Source organism: Cinclus cinclus, chromosome 5 (genome assembly GCF_963662255.1).
Source record: "Cinclus cinclus chromosome 5, bCinCin1.1, whole genome shotgun sequence".
Lineage (NCBI taxonomy): Eukaryota > Metazoa > Chordata > Aves > Passeriformes > Cinclidae > Cinclus > Cinclus cinclus.
Genome location: NC_085050.1, coordinates 18,232,969 through 18,259,048, shown reverse-complemented (window position 1 = coordinate 18,259,048; position 26,080 = coordinate 18,232,969). Strand labels below are relative to the sequence as shown.

The 26,080-nt window shown below is 39.1% G+C and overlaps 1 protein-coding gene across 1 annotated transcript in view; it reads left to right on the top strand.

The window, feature by feature from the left end:
• Positions 1-13,008, top strand: part of SEL1L3 (SEL1L family member 3) — a 30,113-nt gene extending 17,105 nt beyond the window's left edge. The window contains exons 15-23 of the mRNA XM_062493433.1: positions 1,518-1,645; positions 2,271-2,354; positions 4,487-4,577; positions 4,689-4,773; positions 6,539-6,648; positions 7,941-8,068; positions 11,333-11,435; positions 11,530-11,593; positions 12,839-13,008. Coding sequence (XP_062349417.1) covers positions 1,518-1,645; positions 2,271-2,354; positions 4,487-4,577; positions 4,689-4,773; positions 6,539-6,648; positions 7,941-8,068; positions 11,333-11,435; positions 11,530-11,593; positions 12,839-13,008 — 963 coding nt within the window. The remainder of the gene's footprint in view (positions 1-1,517; positions 1,646-2,270; positions 2,355-4,486; positions 4,578-4,688; positions 4,774-6,538; positions 6,649-7,940; positions 8,069-11,332; positions 11,436-11,529; positions 11,594-12,838) is intronic.
• The last annotated feature ends 13,072 nt before the right edge of the window (positions 13,009-26,080 follow it).

Here is a 26,080-nt window from a genome sequence, read left to right as displayed (position 1 = left end):
TAATATATTAAGGCCCAGTTTATTAGGGCCTCATTCTTGAGATTGTTCTGTTCATCCTAAGTTGGAATTTGATACCTTTTATCATAAAGAAGGCTTTTACTGGGTGATTCAGTCAGATTGCTTAGGGAGAGAGATGTTGCTCAAATATCTCAGTCAAAATTATATGCATGTGTTTGTGTTCTTTTAATTTAGAAACAAAACAGGTGCAGGTTTTACTCCCTCCAGTGACAGCAGCCAGGAAGGATAGTGTGTGCTCTCACATTATATGACCTTTTGGGTTCTCAGTTCTGGATTGGAAAGTTTATAGGGAAGGGATTCCACAATAACTGAAAGCAGCACGACCTTGTCCCTGAACTCATGAACAGCTATGCTACATTCACATAGCTTCTGTGAGCCTCAGAACTGCAGGGAGAGGCCTCCAGTCCAGACTTCAAAATGTAACTATTTGATACAGTCCTAGTAGATGGCAGTATTTTATTTTGTTGTTCTGTGACAGAACTCATTAACATATGTACAAAATAAAGTTTCCCCTTATAGGAATGGTCTGCTTTATTTATCTTTCTTTTAATTAACTTGGTAGTATATGAACAGCAACAAAAGTATAGAGAGGTAGACTGTAATAAATGTTGTCAGACTTAGACCTAAAAACTGTTCCTAGTGTGGCCTTTGAGTTCTGAGATCTGGATATACTCCAGACAGTGAGCATTTCTGCTGCCAACAGCAGCAGTGCTCACCAACATATGCATCTGGCAAACACATTTTCCTTCCCTAGGGACCAAAATACACATTTCAGAGTGGACTGATTAGAAGAGTACACATAAAAGTGCCCCGGTTTCTTTATTCATCAAAGCCAATGGCAAGAAGGACTGTGTAGTCCATGCTCACTAACAGAAAGCATATATTGATGGTTAAAATTTTCCTGAAATATATTATTTTGGGGTTGTATTGCTGGTTCGGTTTACTTTACAGATTACTGTTCCTGAGGGTAAAATGTGGAGTCACACAGCCTTCCTACTTCTGTAGCTCTGGCCCTGCTTACTCCATCTATGTTATCTTTTATAAACCAGTTTCAAAGATTTGAGCACTGTGGTTGTGATCTGCTGAACATACAGAGAATGGCTGCTGCTCCACAGCCTTCATTTGGCATCACAAGTGCAAAAATTCTGTTCTCCATGATGCCTTAATAATCTTCCTACTAGTGAATAACTCCTTTTACTTTTGTCAGTGCATGCAAGACTTTTGTGTTAGCAAGTGTTAGTTAAACATTTAGACACTTTACTGTTTAATGTTCCATATATGACCCAAATATATGTTTTTCAAAATTTTTCTAGCCTAAGCTATTAAAAATTTAGAAGAAAGAATTCATTTCATCTAAGTACATTGAAAGTAGTTAAACTATCTTAGCCCTCATGAGCCAGCTACCTCTTTTTATTCCTTTGATGAAATGAGTCCTGAGGAAGAAATCTCAATAAATATTAATAATGCAGAGTTGCTAATTGTGTCTTGTTTCTTCACAGACAGTTGCTGCACGCTATTTCTATAAAGCTGCCCAAGGAGGACATATAGAAGGGACTTTGCGATGCTCTCTGTATTATATGACAGGAAATATGGAAGAATTCCCCAGACATCCAGAAAAAGCTGTAATGTAAATAAGGAGACCATTTATTAAAGGAGATTATATTTCCAATGTGATTATTTTGATTATTGGTGATTTTTAAGTCCATTGCCTAAATACCTTGTACTTCACAGTGCTTACCTCAGTGGCAAAAAGTTCTTCTGCAGTAATATTTGATCTGCATGAGTATGTGTATTATTTAGATGACCAGTAGATTTTAAGATATATTGAGTACTTCTACTACATTTTTTTTCCAGACCAACTTGGAAAGATTGTATCAAACTACTCTGAAAGTTTGTACCTAACAAAGCCTCACTATTTTTTATTTTCAAGGAATATAGGTCTCGTGATGTGGTAGAATTGGCATTTTGTATCAAAAAATAGCACCTATTAACTTATGTTTGTTTTCTTAAAAAAAATTGCTGAGACAAAAACATAGGATGTCTCTAATACATTGGTAGAGATGAACAGATTTCATGTTCTCAGACAATTGTTACAGGATTGATGCAGTTGACTACTGTTAAATCCCATAGTTTGTCTTACAGAAGAAGTCAGATGGTGATCCCCTGTCCTTTTGTATTCCTTGAGCCTACTTGATTTGGGATAGCATTACTGGAGCATGACCATTCATTTTTTTGTTTGTTCTATTCCACAGCTGGGCAAAACACATTGCAGAGAAGAATGGCTACTTAGGTCATGTAATCAGAAAAGCTCTCAATGCTTATCTAGAACTTTCATGGTATGTTTCTTCTGTTCTCTTTATTTTCTATTTTTTACTTACTTTATAGCAAGATAAAATAATTAATAATGGGCCATCACCTTAAAGAAAAAAAAACGTAATAGCACTACAAAAATAAATTGCAAAACATCCATTGACATAAACGGAAGGAGGAAATAAGTATAACTCAACAATTTCAACAGAATCAAGTGTAAAACAAGGAGTTTGTAGTGTGAAATAGTTGTATCAACTGTAGTTCTCATCCCATAATATTTGTGTTATGTGCTCTGGATTAACCAGAGGAACACCTTTCACTTTTACTATTCTGTTACAAATCTCGTATTTTACCTTTTCTCTTCTGTATGTTTCTGTGTCATGAAAAGTCCAGCTGCTGGATTAGATTTGTTGGGGTTTGTGTATATTGTTAATTTGTCTTTTGTGTAAGTATAATAGGGGGCTGTAATATCCAGTGAGCCACTCAGGAGGTTTCAAAATAGTGTCCAGGTTAATGCTCCATCTTAGCAGCCTCTGAGGCATGAGCATCAGATATTGTGTGTGCAAACATCAGACTGCCATATATGATTAAAACAAAGGCTCTTTGTTCTTCAGGCTAAGGAGATCTGCAAGAAACTGTCAGTGGATGTTCTGGAGTAACCCATTCCTAGAACTGTATTTTTACTCAGTCAATCACAGACATTTCTTAGACTTGAGCCCACTTTTGAACACTGAAAAACTCTGCTGATATTTTTGTTGCCTGTTCTTTGTGCAAGCCTGTAACTCTGCCCAGCTCACTTTGGAGTCCACAGATAGATGACAGGTAGAGCATTAAGATTCCAGAAAGTCTGGGCTCAACAGCTGGGAGGGAAAATTTGGAGTCCTACTTGAGATGCCAGGGTGTAAATTTCATAGGTGTAAATTGTTCCACTGCCAGTCTATCCGAGTAATGTGTTTTTCTGCCACTGTTTGCAGACACATGTTTTATGCATCTGTCTGTCATGGTATTTTGATCTTCAAAGACTGATTTAAAGGCCATAAATGTAATTTCTTTTCTTAGTTGCCCTTTGAGACTGAAGTATCAACCGATTTCCCAGCTTTCCCCTGAATTTCTTCTGTAGTCTCAGGTCTCTCTTGTACTAGATGTTTTTACAGGGCAAGTACAGGGAATAATTTGTAATCATGCAGAAGTAGCTGGATAACAGGAGGTTACACCTGGTAGTTCTGTAAGGACAACTGCTTTCACAATCTGATTTAAAGTTGCTTTGCTTAAGCAGCTACTCTTGAATTCAAATGTGTATTTGACCATATCTGTTTTCAGTTAAACAAGCCATTTGAAACATGGTTTTACCTTTGTGTTGTGGAGAAAATAATAGGCAACACTTCAGGAAACTTCAGAAGGAAAGAAGTGGGGTTTTTATGGTCTTTTATTGGGATTTTAAAACTACCCATATGGTTTCCTTTTAATTTTAAATACGTAGTCTTCATAATATGGAGTAGAGAATATAAGAAGTACTCTCATACTAGTATCAGAATACTAAATTGCTATAATGCAAATGCAATATTAAATTTTACTACTTGCTTTACAGTCAGTAAGATGCATAAAGTCCTTAGAGGGACAAAGGCTGCTTTTCTATTAATACATTCAAATATAAGGAGAGGCAAATCCTTTTTCAAAAGAAAAAACAAGTCACATAAACGAAAGGTAAAGCATACCAAAAAAATAGCCAGATGAATGTTAGATAGATAATATACACAGCCAAGTTAATTCTAGATTTATTTTTTTTAAGTAAAGTCTTTTAAGAATGTTTTATCTGAAACATTTAAATAGAGAATTTGGCTTAGTATCAGTTCTTCTTTCCTGTCAGTCTGGTACTCAAGAGTAAAAGCACACTGGAGCCAATAGCTTCAATGTAAAAGTTTGGGAAGGACTGGAAATTCTTGAAATCCAGCGTGGCTGGTTACACCAAGCATTGCCTATATATGGCGCTGTTGCATGAGTTTCCCAGCCTTTTGCTCTTCAACTTTGTACCAAAATGTTGCTCGTAGGCAATTTTATGCATTTATTTAGTGGTTTTGGGTTGGTTGTTTTTTCACTGTAATTAAAATGCATGGGGTTTTTTAAAGGTTTTTCATTAATTTATTTTATCTAACATTAGGCATGAAGCTCTGCTGCATTACATTTTAGCAGCTGAAACTGGGATTGAAGTGTCACAGTCAAATTTAGCACACATCTGTGAAGAAAGACCAGTGAGTAAATGAATTCACAGCTCATTATTCTGAAAGGAGACCTTGTTAAGGATAATGTGTGTCATTAGTCTCTTAGCTGGGATATGAATGAATCAATTATTTCCTTTATAGGACCTAGCAAGAAAATACCTAGCAACTGATTGTGTATGGAGATACTACAATTTCTCTGTTTCTCAAGTCAATGCTCCATCATTTGGTATGTGTAAGGAACTCTTTCTAATTTTTAATTTTACTTTTTTTTTAAATTTTAAAAACTGTGTTGTTGCAACTTCTATGTGAGTAAGCAGGTTGAGGGAGCATTAATTCCTACATGATTCCTAAATCATACATTTGCTTTTTTGTGTTTTAATAGGAATATCAAGAAAGAAAAGATAATTAAAGTGTTGTATTTCAGCACAAGTTTTCTGAATATTTCCTTTTTATTGAATTAAATGGATAAAATTTTAATAAAATAAAAAAGCTAAGCCCTGAGGAAGGGCTAGATATTTAGGAGTCTAAGCAGTTGACTCAAAGTTTAAGAAAAAAAAGCAGTTGGCTTTAGGAGCTCATGCTGTTTGGTTTATCATAGGGAAAATCCAAAAGCAAATATACTTCCATATCATAATTGAGTCATGAGAAAGTAATAAAGGCTAAGGGACTCCTTATCTAATTTATTATTAGTTTTTCTCTTAGGGTACAGAGTTTATCAACATTGATAGGGCTTACCTTGGAGAACTAAAGGATTCGCCAAGATGTATTTGCAAATAAGGTACATTCCTCAGGCCATAAATTTTACTACATCTATGGCTTCAATAGCTAAGTCATTTTGGTGCCTCTGAAAACGTTACTGGATATTTGAAAACTGATCTGATTGCCTCACAAGAGCATTTACGCGGTTTGTAACAAGCATGTGGAAAAGTGGAGTGTAAAAATAATTCATGTTATTCATTTAAATACACAGTGTGGGAAATTTAAATGTGTGGAAACTTGAATACCACGTGGATATAGCCTGAAGCCAGAGGAGCTGACAAACACTGTTAGCTTTCCTGAGAAGTTTGTAGACACCACAGCAAGGTGTGGTTTGGTTGATCTTTGGTAGATCTCCCAGTACAAGCTTACATCAGAAAAATTTCTGAAGGTCAGACTCATAGAATGGAACTGTCATTCCATCCCATTTTGCTGTTAAAACATGTGGGATTTCTTGGTAGCTGTTGTAGATGCACAAGCCTAAGTGTAGAAGAGTTTGAAACCATTTGAGGAAAGCTTAGGTCAGATAAGTGTAGACACAGTCATAGGAGTTTTTAAATTCAGTAGCACAGATTGGTGTAATTAGTGCAAGAATTAGTACAAGATCAGTGCAAAATCATGCTTGCTCCTGTCTGGGTGATTCCCCTCTCTTTTGATGAATTTCATTACGGTGCAATGTCACAGAAAGATGTTTGTAAAATATGTGGTGGGCATTGCTCCCTTCTAGACTAGGAAAATTGTATCCCTGCTGTTGTCCTTGGTTGAGTTGGATTTGAAACTAATAAAATTATCAGCAGCAACATTCTGTAACTTTTAGGAAAGATTCAGCCACCACAGTGTCAGGTACAGAGCAAACACATAGATGGCATGGTTTTAATCCTCATCGATTTAGTAGGGCTAATCTGACTAAATAAGGCTTTGGGTTGTCCAAAGACAGATTCAGCAAGTGAAGAAGGAATGCAATATAAAGACTCTCAAGCCTCAGTTTTTGTAAAAGCAATGTCATTCACTAAATTCATTGAAGAGAAACAATGAGAGATTTCATCCAGGATAATTATTTTCAGTGGGAGGCTGATAGGAAGTAGCTACAGAGTCAACCAGAGAGAAAGAATACATTTGTTTTTAATATCATCCTTTAAATAGAATTACTGTTAACTTTTCCATCACATTGGAGAATAGTTGGTTGATTCTACTGCTACAAAGTCTGAATTATCTTCTGCTGATTTCTTCCACAGCTTATTTGAAGATGGGTGATTTCTACTACTATGGTTACCAGAACCAGTCTAAAGACCTTGAGCTCTCCATGCGGATGTACGCCCAGGCTGCCTTGGAGGGTGATTCACAGGTGGGTCTGCAGTCATGGCAAAACATCAGAGTGTAAAACAATCTGAGGATTTAGCTGTGACTGGTTCTTCTGCTCAGCCTCACCTGCACCAAAGAAACCTGCTAGAATAAGTTACAATTATTTCAAAATACCTTGTGAGTCAGTAGTTGCTGTTTCATAATAGAAGATAAACTTAACATAGATTAATGGTCCTAGAATTAGGTGCTTTGTAAGCTAAAGGTAAATAGCCTAATTTAGGGCTACCTTACCTTGGCAATTGACTTATTACCTTACTAACTGACTTAGTTGTGACTTCAGTATTTTTGCTATTGCACGAGGAAGAGCTAATGGACTGCTGGGTTATAGTCAAGTCCTATCCTCTGCCATTTTATGATTAAAAAAGAAGACTGGCTCATTTCCCTTGGTATATTATACCAGATGAATCCCAGAGTGAATTTTGTTCACTAACAAAAGTTTCATCTTAAAATCCTTTATAATTAAAAAATACACCATGTCACATTACCAAAGACATGCAGTGTTTCACCACTGAGTTTCCTTCCTGAACCTCCTGAAGTGTCCTGGATGCAATATTCTGTTCTCCCTGTCTTCATGGCAATATCCCCAGACAGTGTCATGTATGAATGAACTTATCAGAGGTAGTAGCATGGGTGGGTTCTGTTTTGAGGTTTTTGGGACAAAATATTACTGATAAACTGGCAAAGGAGAGATGCATAAATAGTTGAAGTATGAAAGTCAAACTGATGGGGAATCCTGTAAAATATCTTGTGTGTTCATCTTCATGACTCTGAAGAGACAATGGGTTGCCTAAGAATTGTCCAAACAAGCAAAACTGTAAGATTAAAGACTTAAATTGTCTGGAGGAAACTTCTGCTCTCTATTTCACTATTCAGATTCTGTTACCTGTAGAGCTATGTGAAGGGGAATTAAACAGTAACAGAATAGAAATCCATTTTTGCTTTCACTCTGTATTTCCCTAGGAGATAAAATATGACAGTTTGATATGGTGCTTAAAGAGCAAGTAAATATAAGAAAGAAACCATGTGGGAAAAGATACGAGCTAAGTAAACAGTGTCACAACATCTGAATGCTTCTTTTGTATTTTCAGTATTTTCCTGAGTATATGGTTATGAGAAAGGGCTCTTTCTCTTTGAGTAATTGTTTACCAAATATCACATTATGTTAAACAAATGTAGGGAAGACAGTTATAATTATTTAGATACTTGGTGCTTAAATATAGATATGAAAATGTTAGATATTTAATGTTTAAAAAGTGTGCATTTTTTTACTGTTAGGGTTTCTTCAATTTGGCCCTTGTCATAGAAGAGGGCAATTCCATACCTTCCTACATTCTGGATCACTTGGAAATTGATCAAGCATTGCATTCTAGTAATACATCACTTCTTCAGGAACTATATTACAGGTGAGTCTTTTACCCTTAGTCAGCATCTTCTGGTTTTCCACATGAGTAACATTTACTCTGGAGGACAGCAACTCCTATAATGATTAACTTTGTTCACCTGTATGATTTAAGGCAGATTAAGGTCAACATACTTGAAATTCTTAAATGCCCTAAATATATTTCAGTTTATGCCTATTAAAGGGACCTGGTTATATGTGGTTACCTGAAATAGCAAGGACAGGATTCAACAATCCAGGAGGTCTTTTCCAGTTCAATATATTTAAGTTGCTAAGTTAGGCACTGATGATTTGTGTACAGTCCAAACCAGTATTTCAATTATAAATGTAGCATAATTTAATATAGAACTTTAAAATGTAACTGGGATAATAGCAATCCTTCCTATTGATTCTGCAAATACGTCTAGGCTGGCATAGATACTGTGGTAAAGAATATTAGCTACCTGAGTGCAATAGTTTAAGGTTTGCCAATTGTAATATATTTACCTTTTGTTGTGAAGTAGAATTAGGACTAAAAGTAAAGCAGGCCTAAAACTTAAAAAGGGAATAAAGAAAAGAACAAAAAACTTGATTAACAATACAAATACAAATAATAATAATAAATTCAGAACAGATTTTTAGATCAGTCTTTTTTTTCCCCCCTTTGTTACAGCTTAACAACATACAGGAACACTTCAGTCAATTCCTTACTTAAATAATCTTTTTCAATTCACTTTAGGGAGAGGAGTTTTTTTCTTGTTTAGCTATAAGGATGTTTTGCTAAGAGAGGAAATCACCAGTTCTCTTGACTCTACTTTTTCATGATTAACAGCCACCTGGATCTGCTATCATGAATTTCCTCCCACTTCACAGTCTTTTCAGAACTGAGTTGTGGGCCATGTTAAAAAGTCATGGGGTATTACTTTTAAGGATGAGCTACTCAAAGGCAAAAGTTCTCTTCAGCTCACTTCTCTCTGTTCATTCTTCATTCCCAGGAACAGAGATCTCCCTCTTTTCCTCGGGGCAAAGGATTTTTCAAACACTTTACACTTTGCTCCACCCTCCATGTCTTTCTTTTTTTCATGGTTTAAAGGAATTTTTTCGTGAAGTACAGTCCACCCCTATAACTTACAAAAAGATATTTCAGCCAACCTTCATGGCATCTCCTCATTCTCCTTCCATTTAGAAACTTAGCTCTTACTTCACTGACTTTGGTGTATCCTTTCTGTTCTTCTCCCTCTCACCCAAGGAAGGATGGAAAGTCTGTCAGTCTTATCTAAGCATTGGGGGGAAAAAAGTTAAAATCTCCCCCAGAAGTTGCAGGGGCTGTGCCAGGCCATGCCGGAGCTGTGTCAGGATCTCAGGGTGCCCAGGCCACGCTGGAGGGGCAGGACGAGAACTGCAAAGTGCACGCAGAGGAGAAATGGGTGCCAAGGCCGTGTGTCCATGGCTTTCCCCCGGCGCTGCCCGCCCCCAGCTCCAGCCGCAGCCCGGGGGTTCTCCCTCTGCCCTGCCCAGCACACAAAGCCCTGGGGGCTCTCCCGAACCGGGCCCGGCTGCCTCCCCCCAGCCCGTGAGGGCGGCCGGGCGGGCTCGGCCACCCCAGGGCTGCTCCGAGCCGGGGCAGGGCAGGGCCCCCCGAGCCACGGCCACACCGGGAAAAGGGCCAGGATCTCAGCAATGGGCCTCTCCTCCTCTTGGCCACTGGGACCCTTGGTAAAAGACGGGGCCCAGCAACCGCTGGAGCCGCTCCCGTCTGGGCTGCATTGGAAGCGGGCCTGGGCCAGGTCAGCATTACCTTGTGAAAGGCCAGAAATGCAAGAGAGCTTTTCTAAGGTTTACTTGCTTTAAATGTAATTCACAAAACGAACCGACTTTTCCAATTGGTTTCTCAGGCTATCAACAACTAAACCAGCCTCCAATTGGTCCCATCAATCCACAGAGGAATTTCTCATGGAGAAAAACTTCCTAGTGTGCCCTCTCCCCAGGGTAAAACCAGCACACTGAGAATGTTGCTGGTTTCCTGCCTGAATGGCCTGTGCCAGCACTATTTATGAATGAACTTCCTAGTGTGCTCTGGTTCTAGTACAGAACTTGGGCTTCCTTTGCTCAGGTAAAGCAACAGGTGTTGGAAAACAGTGTGAATGTGAAACTTACACAATATTTGGTGAATTTGTGGAATTGCCTTTCAAATGTTTGAAGAAGGAGGAGCTAATGATTAATACATGAGGCTGTGAATGACGAGTGAGTGGTTTATCATCTGTTTTGCTGCTGAGTGAACCCAGAAGAGTGGAGATGATACCAACATTAAAACCTCATTTGTCTGTTCACCAACAATCTGCTGAAATTATTCTTCATTGCAGTTAGACTGAACTTGTACCCTAAATTACTTCCACTGCACATGAAACTACTAGTCAGATACACTGGGGTTCTGGACCATCTGGGATTATAAGCATGAGTCAGAATTCTGCCTTCATTTGGGCTGAATCTGCCTACTTTGCTGTGAGAGTAATTCCAGAGTTGGCAGTGCTGCAGCGTTTTCCCATTGTCATACAGTTTTGTCCTAAAGGGCACATACTTTTATATATTTATATATATGTGCATGTGTATACACATATACACATCTATTACTTCATAACTTAATTATATGTATATTTATAACAAAATTTGTGTAGAAAACGTGTGTGTGTGTATATATATATATATGTTACCACTCCTCCTTAGCTTTGTAGAAAAGAATCAATTGAAGCTTAAAATAGATGCCTATGATTTAGCTGTCCAAACTCCCCTAGTAGAAGTCCTATTTGATGGAACTGAGGAAGATGCTCAGCTCATGCCACAGGAGGTAGGCACCTTATGCTAGTCAGCTAAAACACTCTTCAAACTCTGACTTCATTCTGTTATACAGCATTGTGTCTAAAGGAGTTTTGGCACCAGTGCTTGTGTAGGCAAATACATTTTGTACATCCGATTTTAAACCAAGTCCTTCTGCTGTTGACTCAGATTAGTTAGAACTTGAACTGTGACTACTTTGCAAGTGTAGTCTGGATGCTTAGACCCATTGTTGACTAAGAAAATAAAAAATGCACTTCTAGGGTAAGGTATTCTGTGCTTAATAAGTTTAAGCTGGTATTTTTCTGAATTTTTACTTCACCATCTGTGAGATAGTGATGATGATATTTGTTTTTCTGGATTACTGGTTCTGCATACCCATCTGGGATTCCCAGATGATTGTTGCCACAGAATTGTGGAGGAGGACTAATTAGTTGTTTTAATCTTCTTTTTGTAGGTGCTGGAATAATAGTAACCAAGAATCAATTAGTCCATGTTCATTAGCATTGCTTTATTTTTACATGAGAGTTCTCTGGAACAATGTTTTACACTCTACTCTGGTATGTATTGCTCCTTTATTATATGCACAGTTCATTTGGAGCTCTACCTTGGCTTTGCACTGCTCTAACTATATTTTTAAAATTATTGTCACAGATCTACTTCATGGGAACCTTTCTTTTATCGATTCTTGTTGCATTTGCAGTGCAGTCTTTATCTGGTAAGTATGTGGCATAGTAAAACTGAAGAAAGAGGAGTGATCTTTTTATGTCAGTAAAACTTTTAGACATGATAACAGAATTCTAGATTTGATAGAAGTACCTCTGAGCAGAAGCTTTTTTAACACATGTCATTTTTTTATCATTAAAAAGGAGTAGATGAAGCAAAGTGTAACTTGAAACCTGTTGGTTTCTGAAGAACTTCTCTTGCTAAAGAAAATTCTTAATTGAAACATAAACTGCATGTGATTATTCCCTATCTCTCAACATCCAGTATTGTTACAATAATTATATGACTTTGATTCCCAGTGTATTCTCTGCAATATGCAAAGTGTGTTTCCTGTTTCATAGGACTGGATCTCTTCAGATGCAAAGTAGGAGAAAAAGTGAGGTTCCAAGAGCTGGTACATTGGAGTAACTTAGTCAGAGTCAGTTCAGACTCTTAACACCAGTAACAGAATCAGCAAATGTATTCAGTGAGGAGTTGCAGAAGTTGCATAGTTGCTTTATGTTGTCTCTTTTGCTGGGACAAAGAATATTAACAAACAGAAATGCCAGACTTCAGTCTGTTAAAACTGCCATCACGTTTTCTACTGCACTTGAAAGAGATACCAGAGACAAAACGACATTGCTGAATAAAGGGGAGAAAACCATACCATCACATGAAAAAGAATGAGTCGTCATTTAAAAAGCATTTCCCACTGCAGTCAAATGTTTCAATTCAGATCACAAGACTTGATTAGGAAATTGTGAATATTGCCAGTTATAAAAATAATTTCTTCTGCAACATGCATTTTCTTATGTTGTGTTTTAACTCCGGTAGGCAGCTTAAGTATATGTCATAAAATAATGTTTTCTGATATATTTCCGTAATAAAATACTGAAAAAATTACTTTCATATTGACAACCTACATCTGTAGGAAATAGTATTTAAAAATACCCAGCACCATTAAATCCGAAAAAATTATTTTAATTACGACATGTAAATCTGAATAATATGCTGAATATGGAAATAATTCTGAAATCCTGCTTTCTTTTCTTACTAGCTATTAATTCATGTAACTTGGGAATCATGTGACAAATTTATCAAGTATATAGTTATAGATATTCTTCTTTCAGTATTTCCAAACCTTTGCATATTATCTTTATATGTAATTTTACATCCACATAATATTTAAATATTGATTCATAGACTTCCTAGACACAGTGGGGTTTTCTTAATTATTTTTTTTTACATTCTTCTGAAGCTCATAATTATCCTGGAAGAAGATCTGGACCATTGTCGCATGACGTCCCTTCTTCCTTAGGGAATGACAACGAGGATGCAACCAGACCAGTACAGCAAGATGAACCTATTCTTTCAAGTGATTTATCACAGCAGGAGTCAAACCCTCAGAATCCTCTTGTTACCAGCTGAAGTGTAGTTTTCTTAAGGTTGACGTCCATTGGGAAGACAGGATATGGATAACTACAAATCTAAGAACTAGCAACCAACGCTGTACATGGCATTAAGAATGCAGTCCAACAGCTGAAGTTGTAGGGAAATTTACTGATCTGACTTCTCCATTAAAGAGGAAAATCATCCTTGTAATTTATTTAACTCCAAACAGATGATGCAGATTATCTCACTATACCCAATATATGATCATACTGTATGACATGGAAGGACCTGGAAGGAAACCTGTGAAATCTTTGCCGAATTGAAAAATGAGCAAACATCCCACAGGTCTTAATGAAGTTTTACTTAACACGTCTACTCTCTTATTAAGTTGCTTTTACTGCATTTGAGCTTGTTTATTGGTGAAATTAGCAAAGTTCTCCAAGTTTGAATCATGGAAATAACATAAAAGTGAAACCCAGTCACCAATACTTTCCAAGTACCATGGAAATCAGTCAGGACAGTACATGCAATGGTAACAATGAAGTTTTTGGCATTTTATATTCCATGCTGATTTTTCATTGTGAAAAGTGTTTTGTTTTGAAAGAAAACACATCAGGAATATTTGCATTATGGTCAAAATGTATTAGTTATTAAGTTTTACAAGCATCCGCGTTCCCTCGTGGACACAAGAAAATCTCTCTCTTCCTGCCAAGAGCCACTGATTAGAGAAAGGAGGTTCCCAGTGAATAACTAAAAGAATATTTAAGTGTGATCAGGTGACACATAGTGAACAAAAAATTATTTTTGTATTCCTCTGTAGGTAACACTGGCAAAGATTTATTTCATGTTCTATAGTGACTCTAAAAGACACCTATTTAAGTGACAGTTTATTTGATAAATGTTGGATGGGACATATGGATAACATGTATGGAGTGCAAATACCTTCTATCTGATTTAATAGAAAGTGGCTGTAGGAAAGGTCTAACCTTTACAGCAGGTATGCAGTCACCTCTGCAAAATTATATAGATCACAGACTATAAATTGCATCAAACTATGCATTACTGAGGGTTAAATCCACTCGCCTTGCACTACATTATTTACTCTTGTAAATAAAAATATTTTTTTAATTCAGCCTGTATGTGGAGAAATTTATTTTAGGGCATCTCTTGGATGAAATACTATCTTGCTGTTGTAATCTCTCAAGATCATTATTTATATGTCTGTTCTCTTAGCTTCAAATGAGACCATCAGTTGTCATTTTCTTTGAGGAATACAGTCTTCTCACAGAGCAAACCTGGAATATTTTGTTTTGTTTTTCAAGCAAGACATAGGAGGTTTCAGTAAGAAAGCAATGATTTAAAAGGAAAAAAAGCTCTGATCTTCAAGAGACGTATTTATATATAAATGTCTATACACACATATCATTGAGGCACTTTTCACTTGCAGAAAACTGAAAATTCAAAAGTGTTGAGAAAAGAGTTGAGGCTTTGAGGCAGCAGTTCCCTTGACAAGTCGTGGGATAAAAATGAAGATGTTGAAGCTCCTCCCTCTCCTGCTGAGAAAGTAAATTGCATGCCACGTTACTGAGTTTTTCATTTATTTGATCAAGAACTTTGCAAAGAACACTTTTTGTTCTTAGTACAGTTGTAGATATATCTTTTGTTTTTTCTATGTATAAGTAGGTGTTTTAATGTGCTAGAAAGAAGCTTGACTTTTACATACTAAACTTGCACTCACTAGGGTTAGATTACAAGTATTTGATATCCATTGCAAATGGCCCCCATTATTTTTCCAGTCTGCTTTGAGTTGCAAAAACTTGTGCAGCTACATTTGATTATATCAAATTCCTTAACAAAAAGAGATAGCTATTTCAACAGCCCTCTCAACTTTTTTTTTGTCGCCTAGTAAAAGACTGTGCATCTGTATTAAAACTGGAGCAGGTTTAGATGATAAACCCAGAAGCATTGCAGAAAGTCAAGTGTAGCCCTTGAAGACAAACAGACAAATGCCACAACATAGGCACAGTGTTAGGTAAGGTACCAAATGACATGCACAGTTAGATGTTCACAAAAAACTATTTGGGCGTGCATAAGACAAATCTGGCTTATAGTTAGCCATACATTAAAGGTGAATTTCGCTGCTAATGTCACATGTAGCAAAACTGAAGCCCCCGGTGAAATACTAATCCCATGGGAGTTTGTTGGTGGTGGTGTGATTGCAGCCCATGTGTTGCAATCCAGGAGTTCTCCGAGCAGCAGTGGTTTGGGTTGTGTACATACAGGTCAGAGTTAAGTGTTAGCACTCCAGCTCACTCTGTTCCTCACTAAAGCCTATGTTCTGAACACTTGTAATTAACTAATTTGAAGAGTTCTGCCAGAAACACAATTCAGCATCTATATTTCAGAAGGCAATTGCTGAATCTGCAATATATTTAATGACGCCAGCAGTTAATAATTCCATCTTTGTTTATTGTTACCTATTACATCAGAAGTTCTACCGAAATATGTTGAGATAAGCAGCTCTTCACAATAAACTGGCAGTCTTGAAGGCTAAAATAATACTCGTTACATTATTATCCTTCACTTCTTATAAGATCGCGGGGGCTTTTGGCAACCAAGAGAATCAACCAAATCCCAGTGAGAAAGAGAATGATTATTTACGCAAAGCAGCTACACAGTTCTGCATTCACAAGGAAAGCAGGGAGAGAAGGGAAAAGGAGTTGCTGCATCAATAATTACTTTTCATAAATTGAAACGTGATCACTGAAGTTTATAGTTACTGCAGCCCATGTTGAATGTTCAGGGTGGGAATAAGGAAATAATAAATCACAGTTGTAGAGCTAAACTGTTCTGTATTGTTTGTTTATACACATTTGATAGAAGTCCAGCCTGTGTCTTAACAACAAAGGTCATGCATAAGGCTGTATAAGTGATGACCATTTTTCTTTCTCCCTTGGTTCTGCTCAGAATCATCTCTAGCAAATAAATTATGGATAAGAAAGAATTTCAGAAGGGTTATTTACAGAATAGGTGCCAAATTCTCTAAAACGAATGCAGTTTACACCAAGTAAATTGATTTGTGTGTTACAGAAAGTGGCAAGGGAGAGAGGTTGCTACATGCAATGTATCAGATAGGTGAAGACAAGCTTAAAAAAAAGTCAATGTTGAGCAGTTCTGAGTAGTTACTAACTACAGCTTTATGAAGAAAACAATTCAAACCAGTTATGAAAGATTTGCAACTACGCTGATAAGTTTGTTCAGCTCTGAATCATACAGTAGGGTAGTAGCAGGACAGTGCCAAATGTGGAGGGCACCCATATGGTGTTGCTTCCCAGACCATACAGTGAAGAGCTTTGCATGCCAAATAAAAAGGCATGAGAATGGACTTAAGGTTCTGTATTAGTACCTTGCAGTGTCAATGTTGCTTAAGGGTAGAGGGGGCACTTGTGAATTAATCCTGGTATACTGATTGCATATTATAAACATACCCCTTGCTGGTATTTTGATATTCCCATCTGAGCTACTAGAAGAGCATAGATCTTTAAAAACCATATGTGAAACATGGATTATCTGTGAAGAGTATTGATTTATAGCAGATTCTTGTCCGTATGTATCCCATTGACTAATGGGATATGACATTTTACACAGGCTGTTGACCCTTATCCTGGATGAAAGGCAGCACAAAGACATGAGACATGTTGAATAAGCTTTGGCAAAGGAGTTCCATCCATACAACCTCTCCTCCCATATATGTGTGAACTCTATTAAAAGATGGGGATGTAGGAAGAGAACAAAAATAAAAGGCTGGATATTTTTTAAGAAAAAGCCTGAGGTTAAGAAAACTAAAGAATGTCAAAAGGAATCTGAGCATGAAGCAATCTCTTATGCTGTCTTCTGAGATGTAGGTGACAGAAACAATTACTGAATAATCAATAGAAAATTGTAAAAAAAAAACCAACCTGCAGTATCTGGAATACAGGAAATGTTGGAAATACATCATAGCATCATTATTTATCTAAATAACTAATTCCTATGCCAGGAGACTTAATTATATTTGCAACAAGCAAAGTAACAGGGAGTCTATACCCAAGTAGAAGTTGTCTGCATAAAGCAGCCACATACAGATCAGTGAGCATCAAAATCAGACCAGATCAGATCAGGAAAAATGAGTAACTAAAACAGAAAGGAAAAGATACTTGCATTATTGCAGTATATACTTAGGTAACAGTTCAGTAAGCAAGAAAGAAAACACAAAAAATAAAACCAAGCAGAAGCCAGATCACCTGCAGCAGATCAGATATTCTGAGTCACTGATGTTCCAAGCTGAAATTGCACCAACAGTGCTGAGTGCCTGTTGACTTAAGGGACTTGAGTTATTTGACAAGTGCTATCAGATACCCATCCACCTTTGGGCATCTTAATAACCCCTTAGAAGAAAACTAGCTGCAACAGCTTTGTTTATAACTGTGTTCGGTGATCTTTCTGCTAACATATTCCTTGACCTTGCTTCCTTCCCCAGTTTGCATTTTCTGCTTTCTGTTGTTTCTTTTGTTTGTCCACACTGACCTCTCCTTTATCACTTATGAACAGATAGCTGCTAATGTTCAGCATTGCTGTTTGCTCTTATCGGTTATGCCAGGTGAGCAGGAAAAAGAACAAGTCCATTAGCAAGCCTAGCACCCTTTCTTGATAGTCTGCCAAGGCAGGAACTGAGTTACCTGCTTGGCATTATCTATCTATTCATTACAGCATGGCCTGAGAAATCGATTTATGCAGCAAGCAATTGTGTAAGTTATAAGCAAATGTCCCTGAATAGATTTGTATTAATAAACTAACCAAGGTCAGGCTTGATTGTCTGATTGTGATGAGTTAAACTTTTCCTGTGAACCCATTTACCTCATCTGCTGCTTCTTGGCACCAATCTTGGTCCATAAATTCCCCAAATGGTGCCCAGCCATTGTCTAAGAGGATTCTTCTCAAATGATCTTGAGTTAGGTCAAGCAGCACACCCCCAAATAGCTGAGATAATCACAAGCCAGTGCCCAAGCATATTCTCCAAACCTTGTCCAGTTTAGTTGTGCAGATGAACCAAGACTGTTTGCCTCTTTTACAGGCCCTGAGGTTCCATTCCACCCCCAAGCAATGAATGAGATTAGTCCTTCCAATTTCACCAGCCTGTTTATCAGTGTGAGCCTTCCAGCATCCCCAGTGTGTTCAGAGCTGTTTTGAAGGCTTGCTTTCTTGAGAGAAGTGTGCTCAGCCTGTTTTTAGAGCAGAAAAAACACCAGTACTGACTAACTGGAATGAGAAATTAAAGTCTCCACTCATGATTTATCTTGTTTCATGAAGACCAAATCGTAGTTTTCCCCTTCTGCTCTGCAGAGTTAGCAGTGATAATAATGCTGTCTCTGCTTCCTTGTCCCATATCAGCTCTGTGTTCTGTTCTACCCAGGTGACAAGGTTTAGAGGCTCTTACTTCTCACCAGTGCTGCTCTGCTCTTCTGCTGCTCTGCAGCTCCAGTTGCACATGGACTGCCTTTCCAATTTAATTTTTTAGTTAAACACAGCATGCTACTCCCATAAAACAAATTAACCTTTGTTGTTCAATTGGTTACAATAGCAGTAGGGGAAACCCAGATACCCCTACTCTTATGCAGAAAGCTCCAGGCTAGTTCATTAAACAAATAGAAGTTGAAGAGGATCAGGCAGCTTGATCAGTGGGTGAGGCCTTCTGCTGGCAGCTGTTAGCAGCCTCAAAAATCACAGGTACTAGTTCCTGTGAGCGAGTTTAACTACACTGACATCAGCTGGAAAAGAAAGAGTGAATCGCAAACAATCCATTCAGGAGGTTCCTGGAAAGCACTGGTGACAAATTCCTGACACAGGTAGTGGAGTTCCCACAAGGAATAAAGAATTTGCTTCTCAACCTCATGCTAACAAACAGGGAAGGCCTCCAAGGCTGGAGATAGGAAGGCTGGGGGCAGCCTTGTCTGCAGTGACCATGAGATTTGGAGTTCAGTATCAGGCAAGGAGGAAACAGGGCAGGAAGCAAGATTGCAACTATGGACTTCAGGAGAGCCAACTTTAGCCTCTTCAGGGACGTTCTTGGAAGAATCCATGGGAACAGGCACTGTAGGGAAAAGGGGTTCAAGAGGGCTGGTTGATAGCCAAAGATCACTTCCTCCAGACTCAAGAACAGTGCCTCCCAATGAGCAAGAGGTCAGGCAGAGGTGTGAAGAGACCTGTGTGGATGTTTAAAGAACTCCTGTCCTTATTCAAGTGTAAGCAGGAAATTCACTCAGGGTGGAAGCAGGGTGGACCACTCTGAATGAATGTAGGGGTATTTTCAGAGTGCATAGGACTGAAACCAGGAAGGTCAAGAACCATCTGATATTAAACCTGACCTAAGATGTCAAGGACAAGAAAGTCTTCTTCAAATACATCAATAATGAAAGGAAAACAAGGGATAATATGGGCCTGTCACTAAATGGTGGGGGACTCTGGTAACAGAGGATGCAGAGAAGGCAGAGTTACCAAACACCTTCTTCGCATTGGCCTTCACTGACAAGACCAGCCCTCAGGAATCTCTGACCCAGGAGACCAAGGTAAGGGTATGATGACTTTCCTGTGATCAAGAAGAATTAGATTAGAGAACACCCAGGTAAGCTTGACATCCACAAGTCCACGGGAAGTGAAGAATGCATCCACAAGTGCTGGGAGAGCTGGCAGACACCATAGCAAGGCCTTCCATGGTCATGGAGATCAGGAAAGGTATCTGAGGGCTGCAAGAAAACACATGCCACCCCAGTCTTCAAAAATGTCAAGGAGGAGGACCCAGATAACTACCAGTCAGTCAGCCTCAGCTCAATCCCTGGAGAAGTGATGGAGCACCTCATTCTGGAGGCCATCTCTATCCACATGGATAACACAAAGGTGATCAGGAATAGTCAGCATGGACTCACTAAAGATAAATCACGCTTGGCCAACCTGCTTGCCTCCTATGATGAAACAACTACCTGGACAGATGAGGGGAAAGCAGTAGATGTTTTCCACCTGAACTTCAGCAAGGCTTTTGATGTTGTCTCTCACCTCAACAGGTTGGAGAGATGGGCAGAGAAGAGCCGTCTAAAATTCAACAAACACAGGGTCCTGCACTTGGGGAAGAGTAACCCCACACACCAGCACAGGCTGGGCACTGACGTGCTGGGAAGCAGCTCTGCAGGGAAGGACCTGGGGCTCCTGGTGGACACCAAGTGTCCCCGAGCCAGCAGTGCCCTTGTGGCCAAGAGGGCCAATGGTACCTGGGGTGCATTAGGGAGAGCATTGCCAGCAGATCAAGGCTGCTGATCGTGCCCCTCTACTCAGCCCTGGTGAAGCTCATCTGGAGTGCTGTGTCCAGTTCTGGGCTCCTCAGTACAAGAGAGACATGGAGCTCCTGGAGCAGGTCCAGAGCAGGGTGACAAAGATGATGGAGGGACAGGAACATCTCTATTACAAGGACAGGCTGAGAGAGCTGGGTCTGTTCAGCCTGGAGAAGAGACAACTGAGAGGGGAGCTCATCAATGTCTGTCAGTATCTGAAGGGAGGTGTCAGAGGATGGAGCCAGGCTCTGCTAAGCGCTGCCAAGCAAACAGACCAAGAGGCAATGGACAGAAACTGATGCCCAGGAAGTTACACTTGAACATGAGGAAAACCTTTACTGTGTGAGTAATGGGGCATTGGAACAGTTTGTCCAGAGAGATCTTGGAGTCTCTGTCACTGGAGATATTCAAGAACTGTCTGAATGCAATCCTGTGCCATGTGCTCTAGGGTGATCCTGCCTGAGCAAGGAGGTTGGACCAGATGACTGACCAACCAACTCTGGTCTCCTCCAACTTTACCCATTCTGTGATCAGAATTCTTTCCTCTAGATCTTTTTAAGTCTTTACTTTTCAGCCCTGTCTAACGCCAATCAATAATTTTTTTGTAATATCACCAGCAGCCTTCAGAAGCACTAATAAAGCAATATTTAAGAGTTAAATTTCTGACCTGAAGATCTGCCATAGGTTAGAGACATGAATCCAAATATTCCAAAGCCTAGAGTAATTGCCACATTCTTCAGATAATAATTTCTAATCCTCTTAATTCAAGTTGGTTATCTACACTGATTCAAAGCATGTCCTTACAGAGGCCAGTACCCACCAGAAGAGTGGCAGCCATGCAGAGACAACCATGGCGAGTGCAGGTTTGAGCCTTTGGTGGCAGGGACCAGAGGCTGTCAGGCAGCAGTGTTGCTGCCCAACCTGCTTTTTGGGCTCTCCTAGGGCAAATTCTTCTATCCTGTGTGGCACTACATTAGTGTGCTCTGCAAACATACCCTCTATGTCTTTACAATGTTAAAAGGAGATAAAAAACTTCGTATCTCAAATACCTGGTGCCAATGCACAGGATATCCTTGGCACTTGGATACTATCAGCCCCACAGACAGATAGTGCATGACAGAGTTGGCTACCCTCTGTTGCTGATATGACAGATAAAAATCACCTTGTTCAACATTTCAATTAATAAAGAACCTATGCACACATCCGAAAAAAATGTGTCATCCCATGTGATAATTCAGTTATCAAGAAAGAAACAGAAGGAAAGAGAACAAGAAAGAAAGAAAGTACCAGACTAGCTTGCAAATCCCTGCCTCCTCCCCTGCCTCTTTACCTTGTGCCCCAATACCATTATGCCAGGAATATTTAGATTCTTTTGTGACACATTAAATGCTTGTTAGGAGAACATGCATTTTTAAAAAAAAAAACTTCCTTCAGATAAAATAACTTTTGTGGCCATAAGTTTGCCTATAAAAACCATAACATTTGAATTCCCCAGGCATCTACCTACTCCATCACCACTTGCAAATGAAAGCAGAAGTTTAGCTATCTACTCTATGTTTTGCGTACCTGCCTCATATCATTCCAGAACTATTTGAAGAGGTTCAATAAAGGCCCCTTCTGCAAATAGACAAGATACCTGCAATTGATTCTTTCACATAATCCAACTGAAGCGTTTTCTTTGAAACATTAAAATGGTTACACTATTTGTGTTAACAAATACATGCCTAGGACAAAGAAGTTCAAGATGCAGTTTTTGAAGACACACAATATTAATGCTACTTCACTAAAGAATAATTGATCTAAAATATCTTAGATATTTATCTCACCCTTGATCTCTTTGACACATGACATAGTTTAAGACCAGTAGGTGACCAAGCCCCACACAGCCACTCATTCACACAGACTTCCAGGATGGGAGGAGAAAATCGGAAGAATGAAAGAGGATATTTAGGATATTTGTATTGACATAAAGACAGTTTAACAGGTAAAGCAAAAGCCAAGCATATAAGCATAGCAAACCAAGGCATTCTTTCATGTGTCCCATGGGCTGGGGGGTGCTCAGACACCCCCAGGACACCAGCTCCATCCCACAAAACAGTGACTCAGAAAGACAAACATTATCACTCCAAATGTCTCCCTATCCTTCTTCTCCCAGCTGTATGTGCTCGGTATGATGGAATCTCCCTTGCTGTCACACCTGGCCAGCTGTCCCAGGTGTGTCACCTCTCATCTCATTGTGCACCACCAGCCTCCTCCTGGCAGGATGGGCTGAGGGGCAGAAAAGGCTTTGTGGGCACTGCTTGGCAATAATGCAAACATTTTCATATTGTCAATACTGTTCTCCGCAAAAATCCAAAACATGACCCTATACTAGCTACCATAAAGAAAATTAACTCAACCCAAAACCAACACAACAAACAAAACCAGAGTTTTGCGCTTTAAATTTAGGGTAGCTGTAAAAGAAAGCCATTTTTCTTTGACTGTGAATAAATGGAAGCAATGAAAAAACAAAAAGGACACACAAAAAAACCCAAACCACACAGTCACCAGAGACCTGAGAGTATTCTGAAGCCTTTTAAAGTCTCCATCACTGTTCCATGCAGAAATAGAAGAGCAGTTCTCTTGGTCTTGATTGCATTTCTCTGAAAATTACAGTGATTTGTTTATAACAGCACAGAAGAGTTTAGAATATTCTCCTGGAAGTTTGTGTGTAGCAGAAGACAAAGTAGCTCAAGAATGATTCATCCTTGCACAGACTATCCCAGATGCTATTAAAAAGTTGACCTCTGCTCTTTAGTGAGGAGGTAATGGTCCCCTTTCAGCCAACAATAATGGGTGAAGTCCAGATTGTATAATTCTTGAACCCAGCTTGATCTCATGAGCCATGTTATATTGCTGATGTTGAGTGGCAATCCTACAGAAAGCATCTCAGACTTTGAACATCCACAGCTGGTCCAGGACATGGCTGGACATGTACCCTGTAAATTTTCCATATTTTTGCCACAGTTTCTGTGCCACTAGCCTCAGCATGTATCTCAACCACTGAAGTGTGTGAAGTGTGTCCACCCCAATATACATTTATTAGCACAGGTGGCATAAATTCATGAGGTGCATGATCTAGATCACAAGACAAATTTATTTTACCTACATTAGATTCAGAACATTCTCTCAGTATCCTCCTTGAAGACCTCTGTTTGCTGGAAGCACACGTAACAGTAGCCTCAGGATTTGTGTGCCACCAATAAAAAAAGTGAAGAATAGATTGTTCCTTTGATCATTTGTCTTTAGATGAAATATACAAAACCAGCATGACAGTGTCTAATAAAAATGGGATATTTTTGCAAAAGGACTAGACCTCTTTCTCTCCTACAGACATAATAAATAATCAAGTATTTTCCCATCACACCTGCCACACAGCCAACAGAGCAAGTTTTGACTCTAAACCTCCACATGAGTTAGTTCATGACTGGGGAAGAGAAAGGATAGAAAACTACTTCTGCAATAAAAATCAACAAAAATATCCTCAATGGGTACACCCTTCAGAACATTTCTGACATGCCCAAAAATTTCCACACATTTCATTCTGCTCAAGAAAATACTCTGAATAGAAACCTTTCTCCTTCCTGTTATAATACTGTAGATTCAGACCAAGTAACAGGTGCCAAATTATAAAATAATTGAACACTTATCTCGTCATTAAACAGCCACATCTTTAGACTATGTGTCTCTAGGAGCAACGCCCACCATTAGCAAAGCCCCAGACACACAAATACAGGACTGTTCCTAACACATATCAGCAAGCCTGAAGCTGACTGCCCCTAACAAGTTTTTGTCAGTCCATTTTCAGCTGTTTTCAATCCCTTTATTTTGCTTTTAAGCCTCCCCAGCTGTGCCACAGGAAGCTTGATTTCGATATTTCAGATACTTTCTTTTTCTAGAGAAATTTTTCTCATCCTTTTTAAGCTGAAAAGCTGCTTGAAACTTTTAGCAGGAAAAAAGTTTCCCAACCCACCTTGAATGACATTTGTTTGTATCCAATAAATATAAAGTAACATTTTGGGGGCTACTTCATTATCTTTCACATCTATTTAATTATTTCCATGTATGGAAATACATGTGATTATTTAAAAATAAACAACAAAAATTTTGACTGCTTGTGGTATCTTACCCAGAAGCAATTATCCTACTAATAATTTGCAGGCCTAAGACTGACAACTTCCCATCATACAGCATGCACATTCAGGCATAGGCAGGCTTTGAAAATTGTGCCTTACAGAGGCTAAGGTCAATGCCTCCTTCCGAGGTGAGCAAGGCACCTGGCCGAGGAAATTTTAAATTCCTCTGGGATTTGCAACTAGGAGAATTGCCAGGATATGTCAACAGATGGTGCTGGAATGGCCCTTTCTACTCATCAGATGTGAAATCCATTCCCAGCTCTGAGATATTTTCCATTAACCAGAGTCTGCTTTGTTGAACATACTCTATGTACACTACAGGAATTCTGCCATTCAGTCTCCCTTGTCAATTTGAAGAAGTTCCTAAGACTTCTAAATGCAAAATTTGATGTGAAAGTAGTAAGTGTTCACCATCTAGTGAGGAACAGAGCATTTTGTAAAACTCATGTATTTGACATTTTGGCTTAGATCTATGACTGAACAAAAGAGGGAGGAGACCCTGCTGTTCTCTCTCTACATTCTGTCCTGTGTCTGAGCCAGCCCCAAGCCCTGATGTCCAAATCCCAAGAGCCAGGGTGGCCTCAAAACCCTACAGCTCCATCACAGTGATGATGTGAGTATGGGGACAACCCCAAAAAAGCAGACCTGGTTACTGTATCTTGTCACATCTCTCGTGTTTTCACTGCCCTACAAATACCTTAATTCACCCAGAGGTTATGTTTTGCCTTTGTGGATGCTCTGGCTGAGTGGTCCTTCCAGCTCTTACCATCTTGAGATTTTGACCCCCAAAACACCTTCCATTGATGATATCTATAGTGTCTCTGTGGAAACATTTTCATTGACCAAAAATCTCATTAATTACTCTTGCTCAAAAGTTACCCAATAGGGTGTCCTGAAATGGGTTTTAATTAAAAGTGACAAAGGCTGAGTAAATGTAGCTTCAAACATTCCTGCCAGTATGGTGTGACAAGCTTTCCCTGGCCAGGCACTGCTGCACGTGGTGTAAGAAAGCCCAAAAGCTTTACACTAAGCTGTGACTCAATGTAATTTATTCAAATCATCTGTTACTCATGGTCAAGACATCTTAAGAGTTTTAAAAGTTGTCTCTCAGGTATTATACCTCTGACTCACATCCAAGAGGGGCAGCTGAATATGATTTGGTAAGAAGTTAGTTTTACAATAGAGGAAGATTCTTTGTAGTGCTCTCAGGCAACATTCATATCCATTACAGGACAGTTCGTTGCAACAGTAGAAAACCACTAAATCAGAATCTCCAAAATCACCAAGAACCAGACCTGTCATTCTCTCAAGGGACTAACAATGACCTTGAATGATCCACAAATTACACTCTCAGGCTCTTTCTCTGTTACTGGTTTCAACAGTATTGTTTTCCTAGCGGTAATATCTCAGCTTTATAGCCACTGGTATCTGCTTACTTTCTCTCATGGGTCATTCTTCCTTCTGCAGACATCTGTCCTGAGTGTACCCACCTGAAGTGCTTGCACACAACGCTCCAGGTGGGTGCACACCTGAGGTGCAGTGGCCTGGCTGCTCTCCTGCAGAGGGAGAGAA